Source organism: Sphaeramia orbicularis, chromosome 9 (assembly GCF_902148855.1).
Source record: "Sphaeramia orbicularis chromosome 9, fSphaOr1.1, whole genome shotgun sequence".
In the NCBI taxonomy this organism is placed as follows: domain Eukaryota; kingdom Metazoa; phylum Chordata; class Actinopteri; order Kurtiformes; family Apogonidae; genus Sphaeramia; species Sphaeramia orbicularis.
In genome coordinates, this window is record NC_043965.1 from 6,112,340 (window position 1) to 6,126,813 (window position 14,474).

Below are 14,474 nucleotides of genomic sequence, written 5' to 3' on the forward strand. Positions count from 1 at the left end.
TGTTTACTCTAACTGACTCTGTAAAGCCCTTTGAGATAACCTTGTTGTGATATTGGGCTATACAAATAAAGTTGAATTGAAAATTGAATTGAACATAGCTGTGTATATTGTGTAGCTGTGAGTGATGCAATTGCTGTTTCTCTTGTGTCATCAGATTATTGTCAAAATGTATCATAATACTGAGGTTTGGAGGACATGCAATTCAGCTGCAATTCTACAGGGTGGGGAAGCAAAATTTACAATGAACAATTAGTTGTTTTTTCTCAGCAGGCACTACGTCAATTGTTTTGAAACCAAACATATATTGATGTCATAATCATACCTAACACTATTATCCATACCTTTTCAGAAACTTTTGCCCATATGAGTAATCAGGAAAGCAAACGTCAAAGAGTGTGTGATTTGCTGAATACACTCATCACACCAAAGGAGATTTCAAAAATAGTTGGAGTGTCCATAAAGACTGTTTATAATGGAAAGAAGAGAATGACTATGAGCAAAACTATTACGAGAAAGTCTGGAAGATACTATTAAAGAAGAATGGGAGACGTTGTCACCCGAATATTTGAGGAACACTTGCGCAAGTTTCAGGAAGCGTGTGAAGGCAGTTATTGAGAAAGAAGGAGGACACATAGAACTAGAAGCACTCGGAGAGCGCAGACCTCCGCCAAGGCTGATCAGTGCCCCCCCCCGATCACCATCAAAATTTAATCATTTCTTCCTTATCCCATTTCCAACAAACCCTGAAAATTTCATCCAAATCTGTCCTTAACTTTTTGAGTTATGTTGCACACTAACGGACAGACAAACAAACAAACAAACAAACAGACAAACAAACAAACAAACAAACCCTGGCAAAAACATAACCTCCTTGGCGGAGGTAATAAAAACATTTTCTATTATGTCAGTTTTCTTGTGGCAAATAAATTCTCATGACTTTCAATAAACTAATTGGTCATACACTGTCTTTCAATCCCTGCCTCAAAATATTGTAAATTTTGCTTCCCCACCCTGTAAAAAGCAATAAAACATTGGATTATTATCAGGCTATATGTTGTTGAAGATAAAGACTGTAACACATGAACATTCAACTGTGAAACATTGAACACTGACAAAAATATAGAAATACATTCTAGAAAAACAGTCCTGTTTAGTCTGTAGTTCAGCCTGCATGCCTATAGGACTGCAGTCAACATGTACGGTAGATAACCATGACGTTTTTATACAGCAGTTTTGTTTTTTTTTACATTCCTACGCAGAACAGGAATTTATTTATTTTTTAAAAGTAAAAAGGGCACTTTTTCTACGAGGCAAAAAGGGCAGGGACTCAAGCCCCCTTTGGGCCCTATGTGTGCACGTGCCTGAAATTCACCTCAGTTAACTGTGACAATGAAATCTATCTCAATATTTCATCCCAACAAGTTGTCGTTTTCCAGGACAAATTTACGTTATTGCTTTTGTCAGTGTCATGCAGTTTGTCATGCAGGGTAACAATAAAACAAAAGCTACTTGTTTAGTTTATTGAAGCAAAATAATGTTGGATAGACATTAGGGTTACTTACACAACTAAAACAGTTTAGCTCTATCAGCCCGCCCGCGGGCCGAAAAAATTATGTTAAAATTCATTGACTATAGAAATATAATAAATCAGGACAATGTATGTTTTTTTTCAACTTTTGCTCAAAGTTTAGACCTTGATGTTAATAAAAGTACATCAAAAGTGTATTTTAGTGCAAACTTTAATGTTCAAACATGATTTTTAATCTTTGTGGGGTGAAATATACACTATTAAAAATCTCCGACACAAACAATTAATTTATGCATATCATCGTCAATCCAGCCAGAAAAAAAACAGGTGAGGATAAAAAATTCTAATTTCTCTTTTAGTTTGTTACCGTTTACTCAGGCATAGTAATAGATACAATATTTTAGACAATGGGAATAGATTCTGTGAGGTCTGTAAATGTCCACAGACACCAAGAACATCCATGTGAACCTTATTATTATAAGTATTAGAAGTAATTCTTCATTTACTTTGGGTATGTCTTTTTAGGCATTTTTCCCCTGAAAATATGGTCAGGGTTAAACAGGTTAAAGTAAGGAAGTCTTCAATCTTTAAAGCAGGGGTGTTAACTCATTTTCTTCCAGAGGCCACATTCAGCCCAATTTGATCTGCAGTGGGCCGGATCAATAAAATAATAGCATGAGAGCCAATAAATAATGACAACTACAAATTGTTTTAGTGCAAAAAAATGACACTCAATTATTTCAATATTTACGTTTACAAACTATCCAAACAAAAAGGATGTGAATAACCTGAAAAAAAAGAAATTTGCTAAGAAATATAAGTACAATTTTATCAATATTGTGCCTCAACTTATCATTTATACATATGCATTACAGATCAGATCTACAAAGGCACACAACTTTTAGTAACAGGCAGAAAATTGTTAAAATTGCACTTAATTTTCTTTAGACATGTCAGGTTGCTCATATCTGTTCAGGATATTCACATTTTATTGTTAAAGGATAACATTTTCATAATTTAATGGTTTTTTGTACTGAATCCAAGAGAAAAAAAATGGTGTTGTCATTATTTATTGGTTATTATAATATTATTTTTGAGTTTAATGTTCTAATTTGCACTTTGCAAATTCATCCGCATGTTTGACACCTGTGCTTTAAAGCATAATCAGATTGTTAAAAATGCTTCCTGTTCTTCCAAATACAATTGAAACTTTCAGATGCTGTTAGAAAATATTATATCCTGTTTGTGATTTAACTTTTGTACAATTGACAACTTTTTTTTTTTTTTTTTTTTTCCCCTCAGTCTGCAGCTTGTGTGGTGAAACGGCGCCCTCGTCTGGATATAGTGTTCATGAAAATGACAATGATGACGAAGATGCCTTCAGGATACTATTGTAGTGCCTGTAAATTGTTATTTTAACTTCAGTCTTTTTTTCTGAAAGAGGTGCTGATTCAAAAGTTTCTGCCTCTACTACACTATGTCTTCAGAGGTTATGTTGTGCTTTTATCCTGTGGTTTATTCTGAGATAGAATCAAAGTGTCCAGTGTCCACACCAGCAAGAAGGAAGACTCACATTTGAGTTTTTACACCAGTAACTGATTTATTATATGGACAGAAAACAAACTGATAAGACAGAAAACAGTCAGTAACTCCAAACAAGAAAAATGCAAAATGGAAGCAGAATATTTTATCACTGAAGAGTAAAAATTAAAATAATCATTTCTATAACACTGGGGAACACAATTTTTGTTGAGTTAGGTCTGACAGCTGTTTTTAACTAATTTTTGGGTGCGGAATCCAAAACTGATCTCATTTTTTCTCTATCACGTCAAGTTTTTGAACTGTAGGATCCCCGTTTTCCTAAAAAATATGAAAAATTCCTAGATGTCAATATTTTCCTGTCTCTTTGGGACACATGTTTTGGTCATGTCCATCTTTGTATAGTTTCTGGTATTCAATCTTCCAATCACTTTCCTGGCAAAACACTGCAGCCTGACCCTTTGATAGGCATTTTCGGTGTAGTTAGGGATGATCCAAACTTGTCCCATCTCCACAAAAATGCAATTGCCTTTGCATCGTTACATGTGTTACATGAGGTGATGTTGGGATTGGACCTGGAAAAAATTAGGTATACAGTCTGCGGGTTGGAAGATAAATATGATAGAACCTGGTCACAGTTTATAAATCATGTCAAGAACTTGCCTTTTTCCTGATTTCTTGGTTTTACTTAATGCATTTTTCTTTCTCCTTTACTCTTTTACTGCCATTTTAGTCTTCTCAGTGCCCACAATCTGACTGCTGGGACTTTTTTTTCCTTTTTTTTTCCTTATGCAAGAGGTCCAGAATGTTGGTGATATGACCAACATGATCAGCATAAATTGGTTTGAGTCTTTTTTTTTTCTTTTTTTTTTTTTTTTGTGTGTGTGTTTTGTTTGTCTCTGTATTTATATGGATGTATTTGTGGGGATGCCACCTGAATGGGGGGGGGGGGGGGCAAGTTTAAGAATTGCATAAGATATGCTTAAAGATGTAATTGTAATGGAAAAATGATAAATAAAGTTGTTAAAAGAAAAAAAAATATGGAAAATACTGTACTTAACAGATATGTGCTTGTTTTATAAAAATTTTCAAATATTGATGTACAATGAAATATCAAATCCCTACGAACTGAATCCTCATGAATTTCAAAATCTGCATCATTGCTGTCACTGCGTTCTTCAACATCACTCAGATCTTCTAGAGGAGGTAGTTGTTGGAAAACTGGCACTGGAATTTCAGCTGAATGAGGCATTGGTCTTATAGCTGACGGTAGATTAGGATATTCTATTTTACTTTTATTTTTCTTGTTAAATCCTGATGTTTTCACTAAATAAAAGTAACAGTCTGTGCAATCTTTTTGCTCTCGCCAAACCATGGGGATACCAAACGCCAACTTTTCACGTTTTCCTTTCCATAAACTCTCGACACACTGCTTGTACACTTTGTGAGGGGCCCGTGGCTTGTCTTGATCACCGAGTTTTACTTTAAAATATGCAAAATATGCTAGTTTGACAAATGCACTGATGTTTGCCGTCTGACTTGGAATGGTGAAACTACCACAAATATAGCAAAAGGAGTCAGGGTTGTTTAGGCGTTTACGACCAGAAGTAGCAGGAGCAGACATGATCTGGAACAAAGGAAATACAGGGTGTCCCATAAGTCTCCATACATAGGAAAAATAAACGTTTCTTGACATAAACCATTTTTATTTACATAATATGCTCTATATGACTGCCATTTTGTCAGGAACACATTTCAATGCGTGTCCTCCACTGCTGAAGAACTATAAAGAAGAAATATAAAGAAATACATGTTAGAACCATATGTATTATGTCTCCTATGTATGGAGACTTATGGGACACCCTGTATATACCTATGTAAATAAAACACTAAGATGGAATAGTTACAAGCTTTGAAAACTAAAAAAACAGCATAAAACGAAATAGAACTTACAACGGTATGCCCATGGTTACAAGGTTAAGAGAAAAGCCAGCACAAATCCTTTTAATTCCTACTATGCTAGCTTTGTGTTTGCAGATTTTGATAGTACTGACCTATTGTTAGCTGCACACACCTCTCACCGCACTGTCTCAATTGTGACTGCACAAACAAGTTGCCATGTAGCTGTACACTCAAAAAAATAATTAGGCCAAAAATGTTGACTTTATGTATTTTAATTACATGTAAATTTTCCATGTAATTTTATTACATAAGTTTAATGTAAAGAGTTGCATTTAATACAATGTTTTTTCTGTCATATTGAGTCAATATGAATAAATTAAATACCGTCAGTCAGATTTGCTTTAGTTAATGCAAACTTTTACATAAACTGTGTTTGACTGTGACGCGCAGCCTTTTTATGTGATCTAGTAAATAAAGTTTACTTTATTTGTTTAGATTCACTTTATACTAAGCATATTCACATTATGTTTGACTTTTTCGGATAAATAAACTTTAAATTTCATATATTTCAGTTACATTTTACTTTAAAATATTACTTCATGTTTATTAGAGCCAAGAATCATTTTTTTGAGTGTAGATGAGTCCAATCGTAATCAGCTGGCAAGTCTTACTACAGCTAATCAGTGGAATTTTGCTTATCCGGAGGGTAAGCTGTGGAGAAAAAACTTGACTTGCTAGTAAAAAACTGACTGCAATTTTGGAATCAGCATGCCAATTTTACTTTTAATCAGCATAAAAATCTAACTCAACAGAAATTTTGTTTTTTTCAAATTGTTCCCCAGTGTAATCAAACCCAATTCCCATATTCAACTGCCCTTTCAATGCCTATTAAGTTATATTTCACTCAGTAAATATTACAGTTGACATAATAAAACATAAGACAGTCTTCATGAAATTAAAATAGGGTATTACACATATTCTTATAGACACTATTATAGACACTTGTTATTACTGCAGATATTTGAGCTTTTCCTACTGACTGATGACAAGAAAACAGCTCATTCAAATGATCCTCCATCATTTATAAATCAGTAGAATCAGGTCTAATTCATAAAGTTTCTGCTTAATTTAACACAAACATCAGAAATAAGAAAGGAAGTTGACATCACAGTATAAACAAAAATATCTGTTAAAATATGAAGTAATGAAAGTTATTTGAAATATTAGAAATCCTAAGTAAAAGGTTTGCTTCATTCTCTACTAGGGATGTAATGATTACAGCTGTAACGATAAACTGCGGTAAAATTGCAGACGGTTAGTATTACTGTTTAAATTCTAATTCTCATGATAACCGTGTTTGATTACCGCACTTTTCCAGAGAAAACACCTATGTAAAGATCTGCTTTTATGTCAAATATTTGAGAATAGTTTCAATTTGTTACAATTTTAATTTTATATACCTAATATTTGGAACCAATATTCACTTTTAAAGTCTTTGAAAAGGTTTCGTTAAGCTTGTGTGTTATTTATGCACTAAATTATTTACATTTTTCAAATCGGATTTTATATATTTTTTGTGTTTTTTGTTCTTTTATGTTGATATAGTAGGTTAAAGTGAAAAAATGATAGACAGATGAGATGGAAAAACAGATCCCAAACATGGGTATAGTAAACATTTGTTTATATAGTATATAAAGGAAAAATCAAAAGGACTGAAAAACAGCCAAAATAGGCTCAGACCACTAAGGGTTAATATTTGAATGTTTCTGCAACAGAAAGTGCATTGTGCCAATTGTTTTATTTTATTTCTTATTTTTTATTTTTTTTAATACATCTTGGTTAAATTATTTCAGTGTGTATAAGTACTTTTTGAACATTTTGAGCACAGTTTCAACAATATCGTGATAATAATGATAACCGTGATAGTTTTGGTCACAATAATTGTGATATGAAATTTTCATATCGTTACATCCCTATTCTCTACAGGTAAACACAATTAATTACTTAATTCAAATTTTGCATCATGTGTCCTCATGAGAAATGTCACTCTCTCTAGTTATGAAGGGACATAGAAGTCACCTGGCTGGAGACTGATTTTTGAAAAATTAAAACACAATCTATCGTTCACATATTAATTTCTACGTAAACAACAGAGAAATCTTCCTCTGACAGATTTTAATATCAGTGGTTTTAGCATCACCAGCCTTTCCAATACTGAAATAAGGGTAGAGTTTCTCAGTGAAAGTGTGTGTGTGAGTGTAGATGTGAGTCTTGTCTTCAGCGTTGTAGAAGGACACCTCCCCCCTGTCATAGTCCAGTTCAACTCTGATCCTCTGTGGACTCGTCTGCACTGTCACAGTCTGATCAAGACCATTAGTGTATTTTCCACTGAGATGCCATAAACACCAGATTCCATACTCTGGTGAAACAAACACCTTTCCCTTCCTGTCAACTGACTCTTTAACCAAACCTAAAACCCAGTCAGGATGGTCTCCCACCTCCACGTCCCAGCTGTGTTTCCCTGAGTTGAAGCCCTCAGATCCATGAACATTGAAATATTTAGTGTTTCTCTCTGAATTATCAGGAATCTGCTGATCTGTGTCTCCATATCTCCCACTGGTCAGATCATCAGACAGATGGAGGCGTCCATGTGCAGTGTTTGGGTCCAGGATGACGGGGCTGAAGTGGACCTTGTCCCTCATCTTGTCCCAGACTCTGAAGGACAGGTTGCCCAGGTGTTTGTCCACATGGATCAGTGCTCCTGAGATCAGCTGTGGCTCTGACACTGAGCACTGGGCTCTGGCTCTGCTCTGAGTGTCTTTACAACTGATGAGGAATGGAGCGCTGGCTTTCTGCAGCTCTTCTTCAACAGCACAGATACTGTCTGACACAGAGGACATCTGCTCCTCAATCCTCTTCATCTCTCTGATCACACTCCTCCTCTTCTGCTCCTCTTCCTCCCTCAGAGCTGCCAGTCTGGACTCCTCTTCCTCTTTCAGGAACTGCTGGAGTTTGTTGAACTCTGCTCTGATCTGATTCTCTGTGAACAAAACCTGTTTCTCTAAGTGTTTCATTATTTCATTGTATGTTTTCTGTGTTTCCTCATATTTCTTCTTCTTTTCCTGTAGAGACTCTAAGTCAGATTTCAGCTGATCCTTCATTTCAGTAAAGGCTTTTCCTACAGGAACCACAGTGTGTTTACGATGATGAGGAAAATCACAGATAGAACACACAGCTCTGTTTTCATCTTTACAGAACAGTTTAGGTTCTTCTTGATGTTTGCTGCAGACCACCACCACCTTCTTTTCTCCTTTTTCTGTCTCAGGTGATCCAACGTTCAGTCTCCCAGCAAATGAATCAGCCAGTTCTTTCAGAGTGAGGTTCACACCTGGATAATCTTTTGAGGATTTTCTTTTACAAATGGGACAGTTTTCGTTCTCAGTTTTCTCCCAGAATTCCTTCAGGCATTTTGAACAGAAGCTGTGGTTACAGCTCAGAGACACAGGGTCTCTGAACGTCTCTGAACACACATGACAACTCAGGAAACTTTCAAAAAGAGCTCTCTCAGCCATTTTCTCTGATATGTGAATTATCCTTTAGCAGTCAGACTCACCACACCTCTGTCCAGTTGAATTTACAGTCAAATCCTCCTGGTCTGTGTTTGTCGATCCAACACCCTGTAATGGCGTTTCAGCTCCGTTCAGGAATGTCAAAAATATTTTTAGTCACTTCTTCCTTGTAGGTACTTCAAGTCATTCACAGTTGAAATGTAATTTTTTTTACCAGCAGATGGTGGTATGGAGTTGAATAAAATGTTTTAAAGTAATAAACTGGAGGGACACTATTTTAACTCACAAGTGGACAGTTTAGTTCTGTCAAAACGATAAGATACCATCTGGATTTGTTATCAATGACATTAAAATGTGAAGACTGTAACCTCCAAAAAGTTCTATTTGAATGAATGAATGAATTGTTTATTCTGGTTTGTACATTAATCATTGCACTTTGTTCAATAATTATAATAAACATAAAACCCAAAAAAGGAATAGGCTAGAAGCAAAATCTTATTTTTTTTCCTATCCTTATCCTATATTTAAACCACTTCCAACCACCAGCAGCAGAATTATATCATGGATGTCCAAATGACATGAGTGATGCTGTCATTTCACTGACTTCAGATCAGATTCAGCTCCTCTTGTCTTTTGTTTGACTGTCTTTATGGAGTTCTTTATATGCCCTGTTCTGTAGGGAGCACCCTGAGTTCATAGAGTTATTCCTTAAATTCGTTTTGTTGTTTTTTTTTTTCTCAAATCTGTGGTCCTCCAAAGATAAACAGTAATTCTTTTCCCTTTAAATCTTAGACCTCTCTATGGTTCACATGTCTCTTAACTCTTTACTGCCAGAGTGTTTTACAGTTTGTTTCCAGCCAACACCAGCCTTTATGATCAAATCCACTAAATTGAAAATGTTGTTTTAGGAGTGTGTGAACACTGAATATATCTAAAGAAAGAACAGAACTTCAACTTCAAACCCAGAAAACTATTTGATTCCATCGTTGTTCCAAAGGTATACATTTTTTTTTTCTGATAATCATTGGGAAAAAACAACATTTTGAACAAAAAAAAAATGGACGGCAGGTTCACTGAGTGTCTAAACACACTGGAAGGTTCTGGAAATTCAAATCCCAGTTTGATCCTTTTATTACATAAATGAGACGCACATGACAATAAATCAACATTCACCTAAAACTTAAATATGTTCCATTTGTTTGTACTTTGTAAATAGGAACATTGAGTATTGAATCTTGTCTCCAGTTTTGCCAATAATCTCCCAGATGCTGATCTTTAAACATCTGTTCCATCCTGACATGTTTCAGACCTTCTACAAATCCTTCATCTGCAGATTCGTTTCTGTTAACTCAGGATTTAATGACTTAGTCTTTAACTCAACTCATGTGACTGAAATAAAATTGTGTTAAAACAGACAAACAGATAAAACACAACACAAACATTCCAATTTTATCCCTTTATTACATCAATGACACACACATGACAATAAATCACCGTTCACCTTAAACTTATAAATGTAAATAAACTGTACATGGGACAAAGTCTGCAGTTACTGAAATATATCAAATGTTTCTGTGATGTTCTTCTCAGACTTGTGAATGAAACTAATCCGGTGCAGATTTTCTGAAGCAGGAAACAGACGAAACTGTGGAAAATAACATGGGATTGTTTGAGTTCAAACACATGAAGTTTCAACCTTTAACTTTTAACTTAGTTTCCTCTGTTTCTGTTCATGTAAATCTCAGCACCTGATAGAAAATGAGTGCAGATAAATCCAGCAGAACATTATTTCTATCAAAAGGAAGAAGAACAGAGTGATAAGTCGGGTCCAAAGAGCAGAAGAATCAGTATCTGAACCCATATTACAACCAGAACCATGAATTCACCTGCATTTACTTCAATACACCTGTCCTTTAACGTCTGTTCACATCATCACATCATTTTATGAGAAAAACGTGGCGACAGAAACAAACGGCTGTAGATGAAAAGACTCACATATGAACAAAAAGGAAAATATCTGTCCCAGGATATGTGTTCTAGTCAGTGGGTTAAGAATCAGGACAATATGGAGGTTCAATTATTTAATATTGATTCAAACTAAACCATCAGTTTCACATTAATAATCATTCTATAGTTGAATCTGACTGAAAAAACCTGCAGGTTAAAATATGAATAACATGAATAAAACTAGAAAAGCACTCAGAGAGCGCAGACCTCCGCCAAAGCAGATCATTTCACCACCAAAATATAATCATTTGTTCCTTGTGCCAGAATCAACGTTTCCTAAAAATTTCATCAAAATCCTTCCATAACTTTTTGACTTATCTTGTTAACAGACAAACAAACAAACCCTGATGAAAACATGACCTCCTGTTCCTTGGCGGAGGTAATAAGACAAAGTGACTTTCATTTCATCTGATCAATAAAAACCTAATATTTTTCATATAATTAACATATTATAAATCACCTCAGTGTTCACTGTTTGTTCCATTCTACTCAGTTAAACAGGTTTTATACATTTCACATCTACATGTATTAATATGAGTGGTTTTGGAAAAATTAAAACACAATCTATCGTTCACATTTTCATTTCTACGTAAACAACAGAGAAATCTTCCTCTGACACATTTTAATATCAGTGGTTTTAGCATCACCAGCCTTTCCAATACTGAAATAAGGGTAGAGTTTCTCAGTGAAAGTGTGTGTGTAGGTGTAGATGTGAGTCTTGTCTTCAGCGTTGTAGAAGGACACCTCCCCCCTGTCATAGTCCAGTTCAACTCTGATCCTCTGTGGACTCGTCTGCACTGTCACAGTCTGACCAAGACCATTAGTGTATTTTCCACTGAGATGAAGTAAACACCAGATTCTATATTGTGGTGAAGGAAATGCCTCTCCCTTTCTGTCAACTGACTCTTTAACCAAACCGATGTTCCATACAGGATGGTCTCCCACCTCCACGTCCCAGCTGTGTTTCCCTGAGTTGAAGCCCTCAGAGCCATGAACATTGGAATATCTAGTGTTTCTCTCTGGATTATCAGGAAGATGCTGCTTTGTGTCTCCATATCTCACACTGGTCAGATCATCAGACAGATGGAGGCGTCCATGTGCAGTGTTTGGGTCCAGGATGACGGGGCTGAAGTGGACCTTGTCCCTCATCTTGTCCCAGACTCTGAAGGACAGGTTGCCCAGGTGTTTGTCCACATGGATCAGTGCTCCTGAGATCAGCTGTGGCTCTGACACTGAGCACTGGGCTCTGGCTCTGCTCTGAGTGTCTTTACAACTGATGAGGAATGGAGCGCTGGCTTTCTGCAGCTCTTCTTCAACAGCACAGATACTGTCTGACACAGAGGACATCTGCTCCTCAATCCTCTTCATCTCTCTGATCACACTCCTCCTCTTCTGCTCCTCTTCCTCCCTCAGAGCTGCCAGTCTGGACTCCTCTTCCTCTTTCAGGAACTGCTGGAGTTTGTTGAACTCTGCTCTGATCTGATTCTCTGTGAACAAAACCTGTTTCTCTAAGTGTTGGATTATTTCATTGTATGTTTTCTGTGTTTCCTCATATTTCTTCTTCTTTTCCTGTAGAGACTTTAAGTCAGATTTCAGCTGATCCTTCATTTCAGTAACTGCTTCTTCTACAGGAACCACAGTGTGTTGACGATGATGAGGAAAATCACAGATAGAACACACAGCTCTGTTTTCATCTTTACAGAACAGTTTAGGTTCTTCTTGATGTTTGCTGCAGACCACCTCCACCTTCTTTTCTCCTTTCTCTGTCTCAGATGATCCAACGTTCAGTCTCCCAGCAAATGAATCAGCCACTTGTTTCAGAGCAAAGTTCACACCTAGGTCTTCTTTTGAGGATTTTCTTTTACAAACAGGACAGTTTTTGTTCTTAGTTTGTTTCCAGAATTCCTTCAGGCAGTTTGAACAGAAGCTGTGGTTACAGCTCAGAGACACAGGGTCTCTGAACGTCTCCAAGCACACAGGACAACTCAGACAATGTTCAACAACTGCAATCTTCTTCTCAGCCATTTTCTCTGATATGTGAATTATCCTTTAGCAGTCAGACTCACCAAACCTCTGTCCAGTTGAATTTACAGTCAAATCCTCCTGGTCTGTGTTTATTGATCCAACACCCTGTAATGGCGTTTCAGCTCCGTTCAGGAATGTCAAAAATATTTTAAGTCACTTCTTCCTTGTAGGTACTTCAAGTCATTCACAGTTGAAGTGTTATTTTTTTCACCTGCAGATGATGCTACTGAGTTGAATAAAATGTTTTAAAGGAACGAACTGGAGGGACACTGTTTAACTCACAAGTGGACAGTTTAGTTCTGTCAAAACGATAAGATACCATCTGGGTTTGTTATCAATGACATTAAAATATGAGGATTATAACCTCCACAAAGTTATATTTGAATGAATGAATGAATTGTTTTTTCTGGTTTGTACATCAATCATTGCACTTCGTACAATAATTATAATAAACATAAAAACAAAAAAGGAATAGGCTAGAAGGAAAATCTTATTTTTTTGCCTATCCTTATCCTATATTTAAACCACGTCCAACCACCAGCAGCAGAATTATATCATGGATGTCCAAATGACATGAGTGATGCTGTCATTTCACTGACTTCAGATCAGATTCAGCTCCTCTTGTCTTTTGTTTGACTGTCTTTATGGAGTTCTTTATATGCCCTGTTCTATAGGGAGCACCCTGAGTTCACAGAGTTATTCCTTAAATTAGGTCATTATTATTTTTTTCCCAAACTGTGGTCCTCCAAAGTTAAACAATAATTCTTTTCCCTTTAAATCTTAGACCTCTCTTTGGTTCACATGTCTCTTAACTCTTTACTGCCAGAGTGTTTTACAGTTTGTTTCCAGCCAACACCAGCCTTTTTCAAATCCACTAAATTGAAAATGATGTGTTAGGAGTGTGTGAACACTGAATATATCAAAAGAAAGAAAAGAACTTCAACTTTTAAACTCAAAAAACTATTTTATTCCATCTCTGTTTGTGAGGAATACATTTTTGTTATATTGATAATCTTTAGGAAAAAAAATTTTGAAAAAAAAAAAACAAAAAACAAAATTGACGGCAGGTTCACTGAGTGTCTAAACACACTGGAAGGTTCTGGAAATTCAAATCCCAGTTTGATCCTTTTATTACATAAATGAGACGCACATGACAATAAATCAACATTCACCTAAAACTTAAATATGTTCTATTTGTTTGTACTTTGTAAATAGGAACATTGAGTTTTAAATCTTGTCTCCAGTTTTGCCAGTAATCTCCCAGATGCTGATCTTTAAACATCTGTTCCATCCTGACATGTTTCAGACCTTCTACAAATCCTTCATCTGCAGATTCTTTTCTGTTAACTCAGGATTTAATGACTTTAAACTTACAATTGTGTCAAATGAGACAAACAGATAAAACACAACACAAACATTCCACTTTTATCCCTTTATTACATCAATGACACACATGACAATAAATCACCGTTCACCTTAAACTTATAAATGTAAATAAACTGTACATGGGACAAAGTCTGCAGTTACTGAAATATATCAAATGTTTCTGTGATGTTCTTCTCAGACTTGTGAATGAAACTAATCCGGTGCAGATTTTCTGAAGCAGGAAACAGACGAAACTGTGGAAAATAACATGGGATTGTTTGAATTCAAACACATGAAGTTTCAACCTTTAACCTTTACAGAGAACCAGGACGTGGATTTTGTCTCCAAAAATGAATCCCAGTGAGTCAAACGTCTGATTGAACTGTTTTTAAAAGCTGTGAATCTGAAAGTAAAAGGTGTAAAAACTCCTCAGTTTCCTCTGTTTCTGTTCATGTAAATCTCAGCACCTGATAGAAAATGAGTGCAGATAAATCCAGCAGAACATTACTTCTATTAAAAGGAAGAAGAACAGAGTGATA

At 35.8% G+C, this 14,474-nt stretch overlaps 2 protein-coding genes across 2 annotated transcripts; both read right to left on the bottom strand.

Moving 5' to 3' along the window:
* Nucleotides 1–6,835: 6,835 nt before the first annotated feature.
* Nucleotides 6,836–8,641, bottom strand: LOC115426348 (nuclear factor 7, ovary-like). Its single transcript, XM_030144406.1, has one exon. The coding sequence runs from the start codon at nt 8,539–8,541 to the stop codon at nt 7,108–7,110; it is 1,434 nt and encodes a 477-aa protein (XP_030000266.1). The 5' UTR covers nt 8,542–8,641; the 3' UTR covers nt 6,836–7,107.
* Nucleotides 8,642–10,819: 2,178 nt separating this feature from the next.
* On the bottom strand, nt 10,820–12,599 carry LOC115426347 (nuclear factor 7, ovary-like). Its single transcript, XM_030144404.1, has one exon. It carries the CDS (start codon nt 12,568–12,570, stop codon nt 11,131–11,133), a length of 1,440 nt encoding a protein of 479 aa, XP_030000264.1. The 5' UTR covers nt 12,571–12,599; the 3' UTR covers nt 10,820–11,130.
* Nucleotides 12,600–14,474: the final 1,875 nt, after the last annotated feature.

What these genes read in the sequence shown, in the direction of transcription:
- LOC115426347 (XM_030144404.1), bottom strand. Translation starts at nt 12,570, where the DNA reads ATGGCTGAGAAGAAGATTGCAGTTGTTGAACATTGTCTGAGTTGTCCT.
- LOC115426348 (XM_030144406.1), bottom strand. Translation starts at nt 8,541, where the DNA reads ATGGCTGAGAGAGCTCTTTTTGAAAGTTTCCTGAGTTGTCATGTGTGT.